At 39.3% G+C, this 23,405-nt stretch overlaps 1 protein-coding gene across 2 annotated transcripts in view; it reads left to right on the top strand.

Moving 5' to 3' along the window:
* Positions 1–504: 504 nt before the first annotated feature.
* The window catches only part of SMURF2 (SMAD specific E3 ubiquitin protein ligase 2), a 96,098-nt gene continuing 73,197 nt past the window's right edge, over positions 505–23,405 (top strand). The window contains exon 1 of one of the 2 annotated variants that reach the window (XM_088138268.1): positions 505–1,175. In XM_088138268.1, coding sequence (XP_087994394.1) covers positions 1,124–1,175 — 52 coding nt within the window. In that variant the 5' untranslated portion in view covers positions 505–1,123. Of the gene's footprint in view, positions 1,176–22,711; positions 22,773–23,405 lie in introns of those variants that run through there. The other variant, XM_088138267.1, reaches the window with a different exon arrangement.

The following is a 23,405-nucleotide window of genomic DNA, read 5'->3' as shown; positions in this document are numbered from 1 at the left end:
ACCCATTAAAGAATGAGAGCTAGATCATCTATTTGTGAACCTGAGGACCCAGAAAACACTAGAGGGCCACGCATTTATGCTAACAGGCCGACCCTCACCCAGAATTCCAGCTAAATAGCTTCCTCATCTTGCTTCACTTACGAAAACAACTAATCTGCCATTCCAATTCTCTGGACATCGGATGGAAGTGAGCCTAATTTAACTGATCAACTTGAGTAACCATAGCCACGAATTGTAAATATTGGAAGGCTTCATGAATGACATCACACTGAAGACGGAAATTTCTTCAGGCCAAAGCGACAAATCTATACTCAACACCTCTCGGGCACCATAAACAAAAGTGAACTCTCAGTGTTTGAGAGATAAACCTTAAAAGTCAGTCTGAAATCCGTGCAGACACCATTTTTAGGACAAGCTTTACTCGCTGCTGGGCAAAGATACTGGCGTACTGAGCCCGCAGCCCAGGTGTTCCAAAGGTGAAGCGGCGTTCCCTGAACTCGTGTCGGGCAGGCCTCCCAGCTTCGCCCGGGGGGTGGGGGGCGCCCTCCCTGGGTGTGGTGGGGCCAGCACTTGGGGCTCCTGGGTTGGACTGAGGAGTCTCGCCCCCATTTCTACGGCCAGGGGAAGCCTGTGGGGATACCCTGAGGGACTCCCTCGGCGTGTGACGAAACCGACTGGCGGGATCTTGCTTTTGCAGCCAGGAGAGCGCTCTAAAGGTCGTCGTCGTCAGCAGCAACAGCAAGCTTTCCTTTTGCATCGGCCACACGTCCACCCGCTCCCCCGCCGGGTCAAAGCCTCCCGCTTTGTTGCCCAGGCCGCCTGAGCCTCGGGCAGGGGGCGGAAGGCAAGGCGGCTGCGTCTCTTCCTCCTCCTCCTCTCCTCCTCCTGGCGCTGCCCCCGCTCATGGCGACACTGGGCACATCCGGGCTTTTCTTCCTTCGGCGGCCGCCGCCGCCGCCGCCGCCGCCAACGTCGTTGCTGCTTCTGCTGCTCTGAGCTGCGGCCGGCCCGACTCCATTGGCGGGTCCCGTCCCTCCTCCCCTGCCTGCCTGCCCCCCACCCCGTTCCTGGCGGGGAGGGCCTGAGACCGGCGGCGCCGCGCTCCCGGAGGATCCACGGTGTCATGTCCAACCAGGGCGCCCGGAGGAACGGGCCCGTCAAGCTGCGCCTGACAGGTGAGGAGGGCTCAGCGGGGCCCGCGGAGGGCGCGAGGCCTGGGGTGGGCGAGCCGGTGGTGGGGAAGGGCGCCGCCGCTGAAGGAGCCCCTGGAGCTGGGAGCGGGTTGGAGGGAAGGGATTGCGTGGGTCGCGCCGTGGGCGGCGTGGCGAGGAGAGCGCGGCCCGGCTTTGTTTCAGTGGGGAGGACGGGAGTCGAGCGGAGGGAAGCGTTCCCAGGGTTCGAGGGGCTGAACCGGCCGGGCGGTGGTCGGCACCGGACGGTGAGGGTGTGGGAGGAAACGGCCCGGTGCAGGGAAGGGAAGAGGAAGAAGAGAGAGCTCTCCCACCCCGGTGGCTGGAGAAAGAGACGGGAAGAGCCCCAAGCCCGGGTCGGTTCAGTTTGCTGGGCTGCAGCGAACGAGCCGCTTCGTGCCTTTGAGATTGAACCTGTGGGCTCCCGGACTCCCCCGAAAGCTTCCAGGCCTCAGGAGAAAAATAAACTCTTCACCCCACATTTCTGGGCAATAAAGGACGTGGCTGAGGGGCTGGAAGGGAAAGGGCGGTGGAAAGGTTTGTGTGCCACTGAAAGAAAAGTGAAATCCTAGAGACGAAATAGACACCGCAACGACTTGCTGGGCTGGTTATTGCAAAGGTTGAAAACAGTCCAGTTTGAATCTCTGGCATGAGCGTGCGGGACGGATTCTCCTTCCACGGTTTTAATTCTTCCTCTAATTCTACTCTTTGCGGGATTTAGGGGGATTAATTAAAACTACTAAACGGTTTATGCTGTATGAAATTAAATATTGCAATGCTTAGAGGATTAAGCCCACTGAAGGTTCAGTATAAGTTCCAAAGTTTATCCTCTCCTTTTTGGGCATAAACTAGAATCAGTTTTCCGCCTCTTTGTACTCTTTGTTTTGATGTGCTCTGTTGCTCTCTTGAATCAACTACCATAGGGAAGGTTGTGTAAGGTTACCTTGATATACCTCCTTAGGATGTTGTATGGAATACAAGCATAATTCGATTTTTCAGAACATTTACAGTTTACATCAATGTGTACCTGAAGTAGATGAATCCTGTAGATTAAGCAAACAAACCCTACCCTTTTCTTTAAAATGTTTCTCTAGCTGGATTTTGCAAAATGCTGCAGTTTACTTGTGCTTTAAACAAAACATACTATGCAATGCTTCTAGTGGGACTTGGTCTCAATCAAATATATGTAGGATTGTTACTTAAGAGGGACAGAAGCATATAAAAAAACAAGGAATTGTGATATTTACATTTCAATATAATAGCTAGTTTAAAAAACGCTAGTATATTTTTTCATATTTTGAAAGCTTATAAATTCAGGCTTGTTTTCATTTACAATATTGCATAGGATTGCTGATTAAAAAATATTTCTTATATTTTTCTATGTTTTAAATCTGCAGTCCATATTTTACTCAAAAGTAAATTCCACTGTGTTCAGTAGAGCTTACTACAACTATATTGGAGTGCAGCCCCTAATATAATATAATTCCATATTAGAGTTTTTTATATTGTGCTGTTGAAATTACTATGTCTAATGAATTGTAGATTTGCATATAAGAATTTTGCAAACCCTATGTAGCAGACTTTTTTGGAATAACTTTGGAATATTTTGTAATTCTGTTTTTGATATTACTAAGCCATCATACTGTAGAACAAATCTATCTTTTAAGCTTGGAAAACATGGTGATACCTAGAGGGCAAAATATTTTTAAGCAGTTGTTTTTGGCCCCTGTATTTCTATTTCAATTTCTATTTTTTTCTGTTACATGCTAATATGTAATATTGCTCATGATAATGTCCTAGTTAAGAGATTAAAAGGAAATCAGATTTTCATTGATTTTAAAAACTTATTCAAAAAGCAAGTAGTTGATTTAAGAGGCACACTTTTTAAAGTCAGTGTACTCCAGTAGATAGTGAGAACCTTGAATAAATAATAGTATCAGTTTTTGATTTGTAAAGTTGGAAGTGTTGTAATTTGGATGACAGAAAGCAATTCTGTAATATTCTTTGAAAACTAAAATAATATAACTGATTATATACTTACAGTACTGAGAATAGACAGCAAAATGTTTGATACTGGAGAGGGAACATCGTTTGGCTATCTAGTCTGCACATAATGTCTCCTTTTTCCATAGTGTAGGGAACCTTTAGTACTTAAGATCTTTTGTAACAATATTTAAGTAAACAAATTAAAGCTACCATCATAATAATATTTATTTAGAAGTAAGCAGTATAGAACTTGGTGGGTCTTCTGGATAAAACATACATAGCCGTGGGCTGTGAGTTTTTAAGGCTTCTTGTGGAGTGCCTTAATTCCATGCCTTCTGTAGTCTAATTTCTCATCCTGATAGAAAATTTACTTCCAACAATTTGTGATGCTAAAATTATGCAGATTTTAAATATTTGAAAGTACAAATTTAACTGGAACTGTTTGAATAGCTATGTGCTGTCAATGTGTTTAGAGATTCTTTGCTTAATAATATGATTTCTTTATACCATATATGTTTAGATTTCATAAACTTTGGAATCTCTTGTCTGGATTAATTATGCAACCAACATGTAATATGTATTTCAGATTCATTATCTCAGAGTGTGATGGTACAGTCTGTAAAAAATAGTTTGGAATAACTGGATTCAATTAGCTATTTTCAAGACATAAACATTAAAAGTTCTAGCTGGAAACACTGTTGTGACTGACTTGATAAATCACAGGATAATGTTTGATGTGAGTCCAGGAATTGATTTGGAGCTAATGTCCAACTACTCTGTTCATTTTGAGCAGCCAAATAAAATATTTAGCTTAGGCCTGATTTAGAAGAAAAGGTTGATTCTTTGTGAGACTTTAAGAATGCTTGAGAAATGTTTGGCATACCTTTGGTCTAAGTGTTTAGCAATTTATATAGGTCTTTGTTCTATAACCGCTACTAATTTTACAGAGTATCTTTTCATAGTTCTTTTCCATGTTAGTTTTGTACCGTTGTAAATTGTATCATTTGCAGTAATTTTTCTTTACTTATCAACAATATATGGATATATTATTTGTTGGACATCCTATCTCAAATTGTTTCTGCTTGCCCTACCAGAACCAACAGGGTGGGCATGCTCTGGGTCCCTTCTATTAAGCAGTGCCATAGGAGTCAAGTCTTCTCTGTTGCAACACCTGTCCTGTGGAACAGCATCCTCCCAGAGATCCAGATGGCCCCAACTCTCTTGACCTTTCCTAAGGGACCAAAGACCTGGTTGGTCTCTCAGCATTTCAGCCAGGATGTTAGGTGACCATCTTGGTTGGTTGGTTTGTAGCTTTTTTTTTTTAATTGATTGTAAGACAGAATGATCTTTTTGGATCTCTGGCATATGATATATTGATTGATTATAGTTCTAATTTCTTTTTAATTAATTGAGTTTTTTAAAATTTCAATTTCTTATTCACCACCTAGAGTCACAGTACTGAAATGGGCAGCCATATAAATCATTTAAATAAATAAATAAATAAATAAATAAATAAACAAACAAACAAACAAATGCTGATACATATTAGAATAAAGGTTAGTTTCTTCCTTCAATTTTTCTACCAGTGACAGTACTATTAATGTGGGTGGGCTGTCAGGGATTACTAATGTGATTTGTCTTGTATCAATTAAAGTTGAAAAAGAATTGATTTTTTTGAAGTGTTAATTTTGGATTTCCTTAATTTCTAAATAAGGAAAAAAGTTTTTAAATATAGGTTTATTCTGCTTTCTGTACTGATTCATAGCATTCAGAGATAATTCTTTAGAGACTAGAAATGATTGACTTCTAGAGCTATTAATCAAAATGCATTTTCACCCCCTAACAGATTATCACTGGAAAGAAAAAAGGTAGAAGCAATGGTTTTAAATTAAAAAAAGGGATAGCTATGGAAAATATCAACATCTGAATCCCTGTAGAATTCCACAAATGTGGCAGAATAACATAAAAGCCTCATCTATATTTTAAACTCCCTGCAAGTAAGCCTGCAATCCTCTGCATGTATAGAAAGCAGTTCCATTGGACTCTGTCTGATTTATTTAGAAGTAAGTGGCAGTATCTTGGTTGACCTTGAAAAGCTAAGCAGAATCAAAATTCCAAGGCAATATACTAGACAACAGAATAAAAAATATCCAGGAAGAAAGCAGTGGTGAACAGTTTTGTATAATTGCCAAGAAACCAACATGAAGGATTTGAGACTGACTCAGTGGAGACTTTATCTTAAATGAACTTCAGCTTGTTCTTCATGTATCAGTCATGAAAATTCCACAGAATGACACACCAAATAAACTTTAAGGAAGATACTTCACACTATATTTGTATAATAATTTGAATAAAAGATTGGGCTTCTATCAGGCTGATGCTGTAGTTTAAATGTTTTGAACCAGAGTATATATATTGCTGTTGAATTTATGGATTCACAAAGATGCTGAATCCTAATTATAATATAAAATCAAGAACAACATAACTATTTGATAGTCATTTAAAGACTCTACAGGTGATGATGAAGCATGGGTACTGTATTAGTGTTATGGAATGGGAGGGTGACCTTGGAAGATGGGGTGTTGGGGGGGGAAGAGATGCCACCTAGAAAATGATCAGATAAAAGAGAAAGGAGTCCTCAACAGAGTAACAGCCAGAAAAAGAAACTTAGGAAGGACCTGTCCTAACTACTCAGGCGGTAAATAGGGAGGGTAGGAGATTTGTACTTTCAGACTTGCAAGATTCTGTTAATGTAGCTTTACAATAAAGTAGAATTAGCTCATCTAGTTGTGTTTCCTGTCTGGTTTACCTGGGAGGGCTGACAATTAATCTCTTCTCTCTTGTTTACGGACATGTTTTTTGAGAAAAAAAATGGTCAAAACAGAAGCTTGGGTGGCTATATTATAAGTACTTGTGTGAGCAGTTCTGGTTTTTATCGTTTATTGATACATATGAACTAACATATGAACCAAATGACTGAAAGAAAATTTGAGAATTATCTAGACTGGAAAAATGTTTTGGATACACAAAAAACCAGAGCACTCAAAATTGCTAAGGTGTACATCCCAGTGTCTCTTAGAAACCAGTCTCAAATTCTTCTTGGTTATACTTCTTGAAAACAACTAGTGTTTTCTTTCTGTTTAAATTATCTTATTTTAAGAAATAGAAGATTCTTAAGTATGGACTGAAGCAAGAATTGGAAAAACTGCAAAGGGCAATAAAAATGATCAGGGAGATGGAAACAACTCTTATGAGGAAAACAAAATGAGTAAGGTTGGGAATGATAGAGGTGTATTAAATAATATATGGCATGGAGAAAGTGATAAGAAAAATTATACTAGAAATGGAGATGGGAAGAAATTCAGGATAGATAGAAGAAAGTACTTCCAATAAAACATTCCATCATCTGTTTCTGTGCTGTCATCATACAGTGATAAGTAACAGCAATTCTAGAGTGCTTTTATTTATTTACAATATTTTTAAAACACACTAAACAATTAAGACTGGGCAGTGAATAAAAAACTATGAATAAAAAAAAGCACAGTAAACAAATAAAGAAAAACTATAAGATCTGTGCATGATGAAGTTGAAAGCCTGCAATCAATTAAGGCTAAAGGAATGATGAGAGTGTACAGTGGTGCTTAAAAGTTTGTGAACCCTTTTGAATTTTCAGTATTTCTGTATAAATATGACTTAAAACATCTGTTCTTAACATAAGTCCTAAAACTGGATAAAGAGAGTCCAATTAAACAAATGAGACAAAAACATTATACTTATTCATTGATTTATTGAGGAAAATGATCCAAAGCTACACATTTGTGTGTGGCCAAATTTGTGAACCTCTAGTATTATCAGTTCATTTGAAGGCAAAATTAGAGTCAGGTATTTCAATCAATGGATGATAATGAGGTATGAGTGTGGGAGGTCCTACCTTATTTAAAGAACAGAATTCTGGATTTTCACTATCAAAGTCTGATCTTCACAACACAGGTATGTGGAAATATGTCATGGCTTGAACAAAGATTTCTGAGGACCTCCAAAAAAATAGTTGTTGATGCTCACCAGGCTGGAAAAGGTTACAAAACTATTTCCAAAGATAGTGTACAGATGGAGGCCATTCAGCACCATTGTTACCCTCTCCAGGAGTGATCGACCAACCAAGATCAGACCAGAACAAGGCTTGTAATACTCTGGGAGGTCTCAAAGGATCCCAGGGCAATGTCTAAGGAACTAGAGGCCCCTTTTGCATTGGTGAATGTCAGGAGAACACTGAACAACAATGGTGTACATGGCAGGGTTGGAAAGAGAAAGCCACTGCTCTCCAAAAAAACCCCACTGCTGCCCATCTACAGTTTGTGAAAGACCATGTGGATAAGCCAGAAGGCTATTGAAAGAATTTTCTGTGGACAAATGAGACCAAAAGCTTTTTGGCCTGAATGAAAAGCGTTTTGTTTGGCGAAAGCAAACACTGCATTCCAGTATAAGAATCTTATCCCATCTGTGAAATGTGGTGGCAGTATCATGGTTTGGGCCTGCTTTGCTGCCTCTGGAGCAGGACAGCTTGCCATCATTGATGGAACTATGAATTCTGAATTGTATCAACAGATTCTACAAGAAAATGTCAGGGTATCTGTCTGTGAACTGAAGCTCAAGAGAAAGTGGATCATGTATCAAGACAATCAAGTCATATGACCAAAGAATGGTTAAAGCAGAAGAAAGTTGATGTTTTGGAATGGCCAAGTCAAAGTCCTGACCTTAATCCTATAAAAATGTTGTGGAAGGACCTGAAGTGGGCAGTTCATGTGAGGAAGCCCAACAACATCCTTGAGTTGAAGCTGTTCGTAAGGAGGAATGGGCTAAAATTCCTTCAGGCCAACGTGCAGGATTGATCAACAATTATTGAAAATATTTAGTTTCAGTTATTGCTGCCTGAGGGGGGCACACCAGTTACTGAAAGCAAAGGTTCACATACTTTTGTCACACACAAATATGTAACATTGAATCACTATCCTCAATAAATAAATGAACAAATATAATGTTTTTGACTCATTTGTTTAATTGGGTTCTCTTTATCTAGTTTTAGGACTTAGGGGGAGAACAGATCACGTTTTAGGTTATATTTATGTAGAAATATTGAAAATTCAAAAGGGTTCACAAACTCTTAATCACCACTGCACTTCTTTTCCTGTCTTGCAAAATGCAGGGGGCAAATGTACCTCTGGGAATGTGTGTTCTAGAGCATAGGGGCTAGGATAGAGAATGTCTGTTACCTCACCCATACATCATGCAATTTTTGCTTGGGAGAAATTCTCAACAGGTCCTCTTAAAAAGTTTGGACTTGATGGAGAGATTTAATTTTGTCAGGTGCCTGATATATCACAGATAAGGTTTATATATGGTAACAGCATTTGTCTGTTTCTTACAAACTCACATCTTGATCACAAAGTGGCCTTCTCTAGGGAGCTAGGTCCTTGCATAATGTGTCCAAAATAGGATAATTTGAACCTGGTCATTTGTGCCTTGACTTAGAACTCTGGTTGATTTGTTTGATGATCCATTTGTTTGTTTTCTTGGCTATGGTATTCTCAGGAGTCTTCTCCAACACTAAAATTCAAAAGCATCAATACTCTTCCTATCCTGTTTCTTCAAAGCCTAACTTTCGCTTCCATGGAGTGTCACAGGGAATACCATGGCTTGCATGATTCTGATCTTTGTAGGTGGAGACACTTCATGGCATTTGAATATCTTTTCCAAGGCCTTCATAGCTGCTCTACAAGTGCAAGTCTGCAGTGCATTTCTTGACTGTTTGTTCCTTTATTGCAGTGGTTGATCCTAAAAGGCAGAAGCTATCCACCACTTTGATATCTTTATTGCCAATTCTAAGGCTGGTTGTTTTCCTGTTGTCATTAGTTTGGTCTTCTTTATATTTAATTTTAGTCCCATTTTTTTCACCGTGCTCCTTGACTTATATTACTAGGTCTTGCAGAACCTTTGTTTTTTCAGCTGTTAGGGTAGTGTCATCAGCATAGCGCAGTTTATTGATGTTTCTTCCTCCAATTTTAAAACCATGCTTATTTTCTTCCAATCCAGCTTCCCTTAATATAAATTCAGCATATAGGTTGAAAAGGGATAAAATCATCATCATCATCATCATCATCATCATCATCATCCCCCAGTGAGGCACTACCTTGACGTGGTTGTGGGGCTTGTGTGCTCCGAGGAGGATGAGAGCTATGCGAGAGGTTTAACCATACTGGATAGGTCTCATCAGAGGAGCCAGATGAAAACTGCCTCTCCCATAAACAATATGGTGAGATATAATTTACAGAAACCTGTACAAGATTGGTTGTCACCCAGGTCAACAAGGACTGTGCTAGATGTTCTAGTTCCTGTACATCTGGTGACATGTGGGCTATAGGACTCAGGACTGTTGGCTGAGCAATCAGGACCAGCAGCTGCAGAACCACTGGAAGAAGGGTTGTTTATTTGTTGGAAATATATGAAGACTGAAAACAAAGAAATAATGATCTGCTATTACAAATCAAGTCTAACGAGAAGAGGATATCTGAAAAGAATGCACCAGTTCTGGAAAGAACAACATTCAGAATCAGAAATAACAGAAAAGAGGCTAGCAGATCAACGTTGATTTATAATACGAAATAAAGTATTCACAGAAGTAGAATTGGAAGAACTACAAAAGTCTACCCAGGGCAACGAAATTGAAGCCTTGCCAGAAGTAGCTCAGACTGTAGTTGGCAGTAGAGGAAGCCTACATAGCTATTGAATCGTTTTCATTCCAAACCAGGCACCCTCTCCTCTGCCTTCTCCTCAGAAAGAACAAAGCCCTCTAACTAAAAAACAAGAGGAATTGAAACAAAGAATAACTGAGCATCTAGAACAATACAAAGACAACAGAATAAGGTTGCCTGCATTGAAGCTTGTTACAAAGAAACAGCTGCCATCAATATTAAAAGATGCCAATACTGTAATATCAAATATAAACACCAGCTCACTGCAAGAAACAAACCAACCTATGTACAGCACGGCTGCAGTTATAACTGAATACCTTGGATGCAAAATCAACAACCAAGAAAACAAGCCGTGTAGTGCACCACCAAAATGGAAGATCAGGTTGGAAAATAAGATCAGCATGCTAAGATCAGATGCAGGCAAGCTAGAACAGATGAAAGAAAAGAAGCTGAAGAACAAGAAGACCAAAGAATACCTGATCAAGAAATATTACCTAGGAACAAGGAAGATCAAGGAAGCACTGGAAATAATAAAGCAGCAAATAACAGCCATAGCCAAGAAGATCAGCAGATACAGTACGAAGCTCGAATTGCACACTATAGGCAGAATCTCCAATTTCAGTCAAATCAGGAACGTTTCTATTAATGCATCAGTGAAGAGACTGCAATGAACCAGTGAACACCTGACAAAGAAGAAACAGTGTAGTTCTGGAGACAGCTATGGGACAACCCAAAGAAATACAGCAAGAATTCAGTTTGGATAAAGGAGGTGGATAACAATAAAAAGAAGCTGAAATGAAAGAACTTGTAACAACAGCAGAAATGGTGGAGAAAAGGGCAAGGAAGATCAAGAATTGGTCAGCACCAATTGAAGATGAACTGCATGGTTTTTGGTTGAAACATCTGACTGGTCTGCACCCACTCATTGCCAAACAGTTTAACAACATACTGCAAGGAGGTAAAATAGAAGATCGGTTAACATCTTGCAAAACTTAACTGATAATGAAAGATCCAACCAAAGGGGCAGCTCCAGGCAACTACAGGCCAATTACTTGCTTACCAACAACTTTCAGATTGCTAACTGGTGGTGTAGCTGGTGCAGTCCAACAGCATCTAGTTGAAAACAAGCTCTTTCCACGTGAGCAGAAAGGAAACTGCCCAAACAGCAGAGGAATGAAAGATCAGCTCCTAATTGACAAGATAATTTTGGAAAACTGCAAGAGAAGGAAGACCAACTTGAATGTAGCTTGGATTGATTACAAGAAGGCATTTGACTCCCGGCCACATGATTGGATAATCAAGTGCCTAGAAATAACAGGAGTCAGTAGAAACATCAGAAACTTTGTGCAAAGATCATTGGTGCAATGGAAGACACAGTTGCTGATCAATGGTGATAGACTGGGAGAGGTTAACATCAAGAGAGGAATCTTTCAAGGAGACTCATTATCACCAGTACTGTTTGTCATTGCATTGATTCCTCTGTCAGCAATACTGAACAGGTCAGGCCATGGCTACCAAACATCAGAAACATCTCCAGGCTATCCCAGCTCCTTTACATGGATGATCTGAAGCTGTATGGAAAAACACAATCTGAAATAGAATCACTGCTCAACACTGTCCGAATATACAGCCAAGATATTGCAGTGGAGTTTGATCTGGACAAATGTGCCACCCTTACCATCAACAGTGGAAAAATAGTGAAAACTGAAGGAATCAAGATGCCTTACGGAAATAACATCAAGAGTCTGGATGAAGAAGATCGCTACAAATACCTGAGCATCCTCAAGCTGGCAGCATCACACACACTGAAGTCAAGAAGAAGGTTAGTAGTGAATACATCATGAGAGTGAAGAAGATTTTTAAGTCCAAACTCAGTGGAGGAAATATCAAGTCAATTAACACATGGGCAATTTTAGTCATTAGACACACAGCTGGAATAGTGGACTGGACTCAAGCAGAACTAGACGCCTTGGATAGGAAGACCAGAAAAATAATGACAATGAATCATGCCCTTCATCCACGCAGCAATGTTGACAGACTCTACTTACCAAGGAGCATAGATGGGCGTGGAATGTTGCAAGTACACCAGACAATTGAAGAAGAAAAAAGGATATTGGAAGAATATCTGAAGGACAGTGAAGAAGATGCACTGAAGCTAGTAATCCATGAAGGCTTACTGAATACTGAAGAGACCAAACTGGCCTACAAGAAAGGCCAAATGAAGAATAGAAAAGAGACATGGCAAGTAAAGTATTACATGGTCAGTACACATACACACACACAAACCGCAAGCAAAGCAGATAACAACAAGACCTGGTAATGGCTAGAGCAGGAAAGTTGAAGAAAGAGACAGAGGGCTAATTCTGGCTGCACAAGATCAAGCCTTAAGAACAAATACGTATAAAGCCAGAATTGAGAAGAGAGTAGCAGATGGCAAATGCCGCCTCTGCAAAGAAGCTGAAGAAACAGTGGACCACCTAGTTAGCTGCTGCAAGATGATCGAACAGACTGACTACAAACAACAGCATGACAAAGTAGCAACAACGGTGCACTGGAATAAGTGCAAGAAATACCATTTACCTGCAAGCAAGAACTGGTGGGACCCCAAAACAGACAAAGTAATAGAAAATGAAGAAGCTAAAGCGCTCTGGGACTTTCGAATTCAGACAAGCACCTGCCACGTAACACCCCAGACTTAACAATTGTTGATAAGAAAGACAAAAAAGTCTGGATAGTGGACATTGCAATACCTGGAGACAGCAGAAGAGAAGAGAAAGAACTGGAGAAAATCACGAAATACAATGAGCTGCATATAGCAGTAGAACAACTGTGGCAAAAAAAAGCAAAGATTGTACCAATAGTAATAGGCATCTTGGGTGCAATCCCAAAACATCTGGAGCACCACTTGAACTCCGTTGGCATTGAGAAAATCACCATCAGTCAATTGCAAAAGGCAGCTTTACTTAGAACAGCTTATATCCTGTGACGATACTTTTAACACCATCAAACAACATCTGCCTATCCCAGGTCCTTGGGAAGGACTTGATATGTAGACAAAAATGCCAAATCCAATCTAAGCATCTGGCTGACTGTGCAACGAGCAATAATAGTAATAATGGAAGAGGATACACCATTGTCACAGTCATTTGCCAACCTGGAGCCAGTCTGTTTCACCATGTTTTGTCCATCCTGTGGCTTCCTGACCTGTATATAAGTTTCTTGTGAGGACAATGAGATGTTCTGGGATTCCCATTTTTCTGAACATTTCCCACAGCATGATGCAATCGTCACAATCAAAGGCCTTTTTATAATTAATATATTGACTTTTTTTGGTATTTGGCTTTCTCAATTATCCAGCATGCATCAGCAATAATGTCTTGTGTTCCTTGGTCTTTTCTAAAGCCAGCTTGAACATCTGACATCTCTTTTTCCGTGTAGGGCTGCAATCCATGTTGCATGATCCTAAGCATTATTTTGCTAGCATGTGAAATTAAGGATATTGTATGATAGTTTGCATGCTCTGGTAAGTTTCCTTTTTGTGGTATTTGAACATAGATTGAACTCTTCCAATCTGTTGGCCAATTGTGTCATTCTCCAGATTTGCTGGCATAGCTTGGTTAGAGCCTTTGCTGATTCTTCTTCAATTGCTTGCCATATTTCTGTGGGCATTCTATCAGTTCCTGTAGCCTTCTGAGTTGGTAATGATCAGAGTGCTGATCTAACTTCATCTTCTAGCACTAGAGATTCTTGTAAGTAGGGAATATCTTCTAAGGTATCTTGGATGTTGACATCTCTACTGTACAGTGTTTCCATATACTTCCATCTTAGTTTGATCTCCTTTGAATCATTTACTATCTGTCCATTGGTGTCCATACCAATTCAAGTTTAGAACCTCTTTTGAGTTCAAAGATCTTTTGAAAGACTCTCCTTGTTTTTCCATGTCTGCTTCCCTCTTCGATGTCTTTACAGATGTTGTAATAAAGTTACACTAAAGCTGTTTATGGCTTTTAGTCATCACAGTTGTACATTATCTCCAGTAACAGAGACAGTATGCCTCTCACTGCTGGTTGCTGGAAGAACAGCTGAGGGTAGGAAACAGCTATATATTTATGTCCTACTTACAGACTTCTTATTTGTGTCTGCTTGGCTGCTGCAATGTACTTTCAAAGAACTAAATTTTCTTTGTGTTTCATCCCTCCAGTGAAACAGCTAGTTTTTCTTGTGTTATTTTGTATCAGATTTCACAGATGATTTTCTTTCTTTGCTAGGTAGCAGGTTCACAACATGAAGATCCCACAGGCTTACAAAGGTTAGAAAAAATAGCACCTCTTAGCATCAATTATGAAATTAATGAGCTGATAGATATTCTTAAGAATACTGGTCAACCTGAAAAAGATTATATTGAAATTGATCCTGAGGGAAGCTAGATTCTGCAAATTTCTATAGTTTCCATTCCTGGTTGGAATAAATATCCCACTATTTGTTTTATATTTAATCACACACACATAATGTGTGTGTGTGTGAGATTCAGATTGCAATCTGAATTTGTGGGGCTTACTCCCAGGAAAGAATTTAAACTGATTTCAGCCTGCATTATGGCACTTTCTTGTGTTACTTTCCTCAGACACTGAAATTAATTGGGAAGCTGAGTAAAAAATATACATGGGAAGAACAGGTACAATAGTCAAACTGACTTTTAAAGGTATTAATTTAGAGTTAACCATGCTGTCTTTGACCTCTATTAGGTGGTCAGTTCTGCCATTTTTCATAGTACACTAGTTTAAAAACTGAGGTCAATCAGTTGACAAATGAAGTAGTTGTATACACCTTTTTGTTTTTTGCTTTTGCATTTCTGTTATACATTACTTAATCTTCTATTTATACCATTGCTTTAGAAATGTACCTAACAGTTGACTATTAAATATCAAGTCTAGAAGTGGACTATTAATTAATTCATTAAAATCTGATTAGCATAGACATTTGAGAATGTGAGGAGGAGTCATTGACAGGATGGTTTATACACATTTGCTGTGTTTTGAAAGTTAAATGAAAGCAATTTTATGCAAATTGTTTAAGTATTTTAAAGTAGAAGAGTAGAATAGAAATATTCTTAATGAATGTTCAATATAAAGAAAATTCCCCTATTTTCTTAAATAATTCCTAAAAAGTTCATGCTCAAGATGATTAATGCATACTGAGTTCTTGTAGAAGATGACCCATTCTTCAATAAAACATGGTTTTATAAATGATCAAATAGACTAATAGTTGTGGACAATACCATTAGACAATTAAAAAAGCAAAGATAAATGAAAAGCTTGATCCTGAAATACTGAATATTTCAATACAGTAATCTGAAGAATATTTTAAGATTTTCTGTTTTGGGCAGGACACACAGCTGCATGATCTCAGGCAGCTCTTATGGTAAATGCAACAAAGTATGGTTTAGAAGATTCCCTAGAACAGTGATGGTGAACCTATGACATGTGTGTCAAAGGTGACATGCCACAATGTTTTGGGTGACGCGCCAGCGTTCACCAACACCCGATAACTATTCTCCCTGTTTGAGTTACCAAAGAAACTGAATTTGTTTTACTCATATTTCATTTTTGTAATTATTTAATGTTTCTTTATATAATACATAGTACCACACAAGACTGCATTTTTTTTAAAATAAATGAATATGTAAAGAATTGTTTCTCTTTTGTTCAGGGGATGGTGACACACCAGCAGAGTCAAGTTAGACATTTTCCGAATTTTTGACACGCCAACCCCAAAAGGTTCGCCATCGCTGTCCTAGAGTTTCCACAGTAGTTTCTTAGTGTTCATAAGTTATAAAATGTAAAAATTGTAAACTTTTTTTCTAGCTGGCATTCACTCCTTTCACCACTATTGGTATGTCAGTCAGTGCATTGTACAAATAATTAAGACAGCACAACTTGCAATATGTAAGCACTGATTTAAGTTTAAATGTAGAGTTCACGAGCATACATTTTTGAACTTACAAATCCTTGTTTGAAAAATAAAAAATGTGCTTTGTCTTATAGTTTCACTTGTATTTCTCCATATGCATTAAGTATCCTGGTTATTCCATGTTTGGTATAAATCATAATTTGCATTCTAGCAGAGTTTTCCAAAACAGTATTATAAGCTGCAGTTAAGCTCCTTCTCATTTCTCATACTTTTTGACATATTCATGAAATTAATTTAGAAGTCTTATGCAGAGTTTTGGAATTTGTTATCACTAGTATGTTAATGACATTAGGTATAGTATATTTCCTTTGTGGTGTTTTGTGTTCCTTAAGTCAAGAGAATAAGATTGAATTGTTGATACTGAGTTGTTCTAGAGATGATCACAGAGAAATTCTGAAATCCACGATCAGATGATGCTTTATTACTAGAATCCCCAGGTTGGTTCTTATGCCACAAATATGCCTGCAGATACATTCCTTGGTGTCTGACAGGCCATCTGCCTAATTTTACTTTTTATATTTTTAAAATGTTGTTTGATTTTTAAACAAAATTAAAAAGGAATCTGGTGTGCTAAAGATCAAAGTGCATTCTCCAAAATCATATTTTTTTCCCCAAGAAAGCCCCATTTTCTTTTCATGAGGGCTCCACTGGATTGTAGAAAGTATTTTTGTTTTACGTGTGTCTACTCAGAAAGAAAACAAAGCAAAACTAGAGAATTGATAGTAAGAATCCTGATTGTCTGGAGCAGGCCTGCACAACATATGGCCCGTGGGCTGCAGGGAGCCTGCTAAGCAGCCTTGTGCAGCCCACCAGCTTTTTAAAAAAACTCATTAAATTCACCACTGCCAAATGTTGCCACCAGGAAGGATCCACTGCTGCCACCACTCTGAAAGATATGCTGCTGAGCAACTCCAATGCCTCCAGGCCTCACCAATGCTGCCACTTCCAGCACTGCTGCAGCTCCGCTAGCCGCTGAACAGCTGGTCGCTGCGCCAAGTATTCCTTAGCAGCCTGGAATTATTTTTAATTTATCATTGTGGCCCTTTCTCCTCTACGAGTTGGGCAGGCCTGATCTAGAGAGTAGGGAAGGGATTATTAATCTTATTAGCTTGCCTTCTGAAAAATTGGTACTGTTTGTGTGGACGTATAAACTGGTATTTTTTGAATAGGTAAGCTTTCTGTGGCAGCCATTTTCTTTGATTGTCCACAGCATGCTTTCAATATGTCAGTATGTTTATAAGAAATGGGGAGCATGAGACTAAAACAAAAACTCTAGTGCTGAAGCCATGATATTTTCATGGTCAGAGGGCCTTTCCTCACTGCTAAATTGAAGTGGTATCCACCCATCCTTTAGAGAGCAGAAAACTACTAGATTGAAATTTGCTGCTTCTGTTGCCGGTCGTTATACTGCCTCTGTTACAGCTTTCTTATTCAATGCTGAATGGAAGTATCCTGATTTTGTATGTGCAACACATATAAGAAATTCCTTCAGCTTTGCTGTCATCCCTTTACAGCATATTACTGGCCAGCAGGAAAAATACCTGCCTGTGATCATGCTACAGTAGGAATGGGGTGAGTCTGGCTGTAGGATTCTGTCTGTCATTTTTAGGCTCCTTCCTGTGCCCCTCTTCCTGTGCCCCATTAACTTGTAACCCAAGTTGAATAAAATTAAAGCAAGAAACAAACAAAATCATTGTCCTGAAGGGAGCTGAGTCACAAGCTGCAGTTTCATTTAGGATTTCTTTCCCCTTCCTTTCACTACTTTATATAGACTAAAAAATGTGAACTTCCAGAACAAAACTTTGTGTTTTGTTCAGGAGTCAGTAGAACGGGCCTAGTTCCATCGTATTGGCTTGTTACGCTTTTTCAGCCTTGTGCTAAACCAGTAAGGGCTATAGAATTAAAGCTCTTATAGTACTGCCAGCTGAATAATTTAGCATTGTTGTGCAATTTCAAAAGGCATAGTGCTGCTGTAACTAGCACTTTAGAAAGCTACTAGAAGAACAGTGGCAGTTGAGACTTACCAGGGACTGGAGGGGAGGTAGTATGTTTGCATCAGTTGGAAACACTCACCATGTTCTGCTGTTGGCCTCTAGCGGTCACCTGGCTTTGCCTCTGATAGAATGGGAGAAGCGTAACAGATTTTGCATACTTTGCAGTTGCTGTTGGGACTATGTGAGCTTGAGGGAGAAAATGCTACTTTAACATTAATACAGCTAAATGTGACTTAAGTCTGTCTTATTTATGGGCTGGTGATGAGATAAAAGCAGTGCCAGTGGATTGTGACAGAAAAAAAATGTTGCCAGGGTATGTTTATGCTGTGGTTAGGTACAAGTGAGGAAAGGCCCCGGGTCTCAAGATGGAGTGAAGGAAAAGATGCAGATTTAGCAGATTTAAATGGATTAGACTCTGTCATGAAGATTTCAAGTTACATCTAAGGACTATTGGGAGAAAAAAAACCTAATAAAATAATTTATTTTTTAAACTATAGAATCCAATAGTAGCAAAACGTCTTTTATTTAGTATCCTGTGTATGAAGTGTAAAATGCAAATGCATGTGAGAGCAGTGCTTGCTAACTTTTTTTGTAGGTATAGACAAATCAGAGCATCAGAATATCTTTTCCAAGGCCTTCATTACTATTCTACTAAGTGCTAGTCTGCGAATTTTTGACTGCTGCTTCATTTATTGGTGATAGTCAATCCAAAAAGACAGAAGCTATTCACCACTTCAATATCTTCACTGTCAGTTCTTAAGCTAATTGCTGTACCTATTGTCATTAGTTTGGTCCTTTTTTTATTTAATCCTAGACTCATTTTTTCATTGTGCTTTTTTACTTTCGTTACCAGAGCTTGCAGATCATTTACGTTTCCAGCTCTCAGAGTAATGTCACATCAGCTTAGTGCAGGTCCTTGATGTTTCTTCCTCCAGTTTTAAAACCATGCTCATCTTCCAGTCTAGCTTCCCTCACTATCTATATATCTATATATCTATATATCTATATATCTATATCAGCATATAAGGTGAATAAATAATGAGAGAGGACACAGCCTTGCTTTTGATGACCTGGTGTGCTAAAGATCAAAGTGCATTCTCCAAAATCATATCATATTGGATCTGTTTCACCATGTTCTGTCCAGTCTGTGGCTTCCTGACCCGTGTATGGGTTTTGCATCAGGACAATGATATGCTAGCATGTAAAATTAAAATTATTGTGTGATAGTTTGCACACTGGCCACATCTGTTTTGTTACAGCAGTTTTCCACTTCCTTGAACAAATAATATAGTCAGTTTGATTTCTATGTACACCATCTGGTGATATCCATGTATATAGGCATTGTTTTTAGTTGTTGGAGAACTGTGTTAGCAATGAAAAAATCACTGCTTCAAAACATTCTCCTGCTTCATTTCAATTTCCTATGCCATACAATCCAATTACATTTTCTTCCTTAATATCTCCAAGTTTGGTATTCCAGTCTCCAACCACAAGCAGCACATCTTACTTGCATGTTTTGTCTATTTCAGGTAGAACTTGACCATAAAACTCATCAATCTACTCCTCTTCCACATCAGTGGTTGGAGCATAAATGTGGATAATCATGATATCAAAGGGTTGTCTTATAATGTTGATATTAAAGGGATGTTACAAAATCTAATTGATGCTATTCAGTCATTGACTGCATTGTACCCAAGTACTGTCCTTGCTATGTCCTTTCTCACTATGAAATCAACACCATTCTTCTTTGTTGTTTATGTCCTGAGATGTAAACAGCATGATCTTCTGATGAAAATGTCCAATTCCAGCCCATTTCAATTTGCTGATGCCTAAGATGTCAGGGTATAGTCAGTTCATTTCATCTTTCTTTGTGTTGACCTTTCCCCTCTTTGTGCTTCTTAGGTTCTCGGCTCTCACTGTTTTTGCAGCTTTGGGTTTTCTTTTCCTGCATGGCAACATTAGCAACTAGACATCCCAAAGGTTTTCATCTAGCTATGTTATAAACATCATTAGTATTCTGAAAAATCCTCAGCTCTTCCTCAGTAGCATGTTGTGCCATCTGACCTGAGAGGCACTCATCCAGCATTATGCGTATTGACAATTGTTTTACAGTACCTGTTCATATGGTTTTCTTGGTAAATACAGGTTTACCATTGCCTTCTCCCACACAATATGAAATTATGCCTTTGCTGATATCATTACAGTGATCATCTTTGCCACTATTTTCCTGTATTGCTGTTGCCCTATATAGGTGCCTACTTGCTTTAGCTGGACAGCTGGGATGACCTTCATGCCTTGGGTGACCCTGCTGGGATTATATATTCTTGACATACACTCTCAGTATTCTTCACTTATCCCTCCTTGGAATACCACAATGAGCAGCACAGCAGGACTTCAGGGGGCTTTCTAACTGCTTTATTTTTTTTAAGTATTGTATTAGACACTTTGACATATGGATTCTGTGCTACCTTGAAAGCATTTCCAGTTCTCCATGTTCCCACAATACCAGCAGTGTTGAAGAGCTAAACTAATTTCATTGTGTCTCAGCTGAGGTGTAGTTGACATGGCTGTGTAGCTATTGTTTGGTTGAGATGTTATTGCTCAGTTTCCCCATTGGAGGAAACTCTTGACCCACCTCACCTCTTCTTCTGATATCTACATTTAAAATCCTATAAGGAAAATGCTAATCTGAGGACTTTGCATCTCTTCTTCCATAGAGCAGACTAAAGGAACTGAACAGGAATTTATAAGACTTATTGTAAACTGTCTTTTCAGACCTGGACTAGCTATAGACCAGACCGATCAGCAGCCAGGACACCTGGCTATAGAAACAGGAGCCCAGTCAGTCCCTGCTTAGTTACCTGCAGTCTGTATGGCAGACCACCTTGCCTCTGAAGATGCCAACTAGAGTTGCCGGTGAAACATCAAGTAATCTGTTGTCTAGATCAGATTTAGATGCTGGCTGTGAAAGCCTACACCAAAATTTACTTGCTTTGGGAATGACTTTTGGTAGTTGAGATTTTAGCATTTTGTCTCATGTCTGCTGTAGTTATGTATGCATTGCTATTATTTTTCCTGTCCTAAGCTTTCAGAAAGTGCCAGGTTGGAAAATATGACAGATAGAATCATGTTTTTTGTAATAAACAGTATATGTATGGGAAACTTCATCAGAATGTTTCTAAGATGGTAAGTGCTTATAGCAGCTGTTTGCTTCCTGAAGAACAGGAAGAATGGCCATGTGCATGCATGCACACACACACACACACACACACACACACATGCATGCCTTAGTGTTGACTCCTGGTGACTGCCTGGACTTGTCCCTGCAGTTCTCTTGGCAAGATTTCAGAAGTGCCTTCTTCCTGGGGCTGAGAGAGAGTGATTGGCCCAAGGTCACCCAGGTAGCTTCATGCCAAAGGTGGGACTAGAACTCACGTCTCGCTAGGTCTCCTGATTTCTAGCCTGGTATCTTAACCACTATACCAAACTGTCTATCTATGGGCTTATGAACATAATAAATATATATAGAGGTCTGCCACAAGCCTCTGTGAGAATTCATCCAGGCACAATCTATTTTATGACCTTAAGCCAATCTGTGTGTTTTTTTGGCCCTTTAAACAGCAGAAATAGTTGGGAAGTACAAATTATAGTGATGATCATGTGACATCCATGCAGTGAATTGATTGGTGATAATTGAAGGAAGAAATGGTGATAAACTTAACAAATACATTTTACTACTTTTTCTAACCTACCTGTATTTTTCATAAATTTTGTCCTGTGGCAAAACTATATATCAACAATTATTTCAGTTTAATCTCTGAGTCCAGTTTTCAAAATCCCACACTTTACTCTTATTCCTTAGTGGGAGTAGGAGTTAATCACACACTGAATACAGTAATAAAAGCTGAATTGTTAGGTAAAGTATATTTCTTTCTTTTTTGCTTTTTTTTTTAGTAGAGTACTTGAGAATTTTCCCACAGATGTATAATGTGGAACTCAGATGCAGGAAATAGAAGTCCTCTTGATTCTTAAGTAAAATGTGTAAAGCCTTGTAGATTTTAGACTCCAGGTCTCTGAATGCACTAATTATTGTGGATTGCATACCATTTGGTGTAATGTTTACTCATAAAATGCATGTTAATACACCAGAGAAGCATCTGCAACAGTATTTTAAATAAGATGATTAATAATTATAATAATGATTTTATAACAATCTGATATTAGGTCTCTTGGTAATTTAAAACAAAAGCATAACGCCAAAGTTGGAACTAAAAATATTAAAAGATAATCAGCTATGAAAAATATGTTCAAAAAGATGTGTTTTATAACCTTTTAAAAAGAAGCCATTCCCCTTAATTCAACAGGGAGTGTGGGGCAGCCAAGCCTACAACGGCTGTAGGCAAGCCTTCTCAAACACTGACTAAAAGATTGAAAAGGCAGTAGGGAAAGAGAGGGTTGGAAACTGACTGTGGTTGCAATCAGAAATGGGTTTTGTGGAGAACATGGCTGCAGTATCCCAGTTTTATTGAGCTAGGAGAGATATAGCGTTAGGTGCCAAGTAGGCTGTTCAGGGAAGAGAAGCTGCCAATTTGATGGCAGTTTCTTCTTCTAAATCAGTTGCCTCTACCTGGACCACTGGGTCTCAAGTTGGCGCTGGTTAATGCCAGGTTTGTCTGTAATAAAACCACATCCATCCATGATTTGGTGGTGGAAAAATAGGCAGATCTGATATGTATTATTGAGACTTGGCTGAGGGAGGGCAGTGATGTTGCCCTTAAAGAAATTTGTTCTGCTCAGTTTCAGGTCCTACACCAACCTTGATGCCAGGGCTGGAGAGATGGGATGTGTTGATCTTATCTGTGGCCAAGGTCGCTGTTCCAGAGGTAGCTGGGTGTGAGTGCTTATGTGTTCAGTTAGGGTTTTTGATGTGCTGGCTTTTGTACTACTTGTTATGATCCCTTGCGGAGCTCCTGGGTGTGGTCAACAGCCTGGTAATAAAGATCCCTATTGGTTGGTATTGGGGGACTTCAACCTCCAGGTGGACAGGACCATGCCCAGTAGACCCTAGGAGTTCATGGCCTCCATGACAACCATGGGCTTGTCCCAGGTTATCTTAGCTCCGATGCATGTGGGCAGTGAGATCTTAAGTCTTGTTTTCATCTCCAAACAGTTGCTATGTGATCTGGAGGTGGAGGGTATTACCATCTTCCTTTATCATGGCCCGTCCTGATCTAGATGTGATTGATTGTTCCACACTTCCTCCACAGGGCTTGACCTTTTTGGATGGTCTGCCCCAGATGCATTTGGATTTATATGTTTTCCAGCAAGTACAGTGGTACCTTGGTTCACGAACTTAATTCGTTCCACGATTCTGGCCGCGAACCAAATCAAATTTCCCCATAAGGTTCAATGTAAATAATGTTAATCCGTTCTGAACCATATGTATTTTTTTTTAACCACAAAAATATGAAACAAAGTACAGTACAGTACAGTATGAAGAGAGAGGACACTAACCT

Source organism: Python bivittatus, unplaced genomic scaffold, assembly GCF_059951505.1.
Source record: "Python bivittatus isolate LINGU-HERP-01145 unplaced genomic scaffold, Pbiv_v1 ctg000220_np1212, whole genome shotgun sequence".
Classification (NCBI taxonomy): Eukaryota; Metazoa; Chordata; class Lepidosauria; order Squamata; family Pythonidae; genus Python; species Python bivittatus.
Note: the sequence above shows the minus strand (reverse complement) of the source record. Positions and strands in the feature narration are given on the sequence as shown.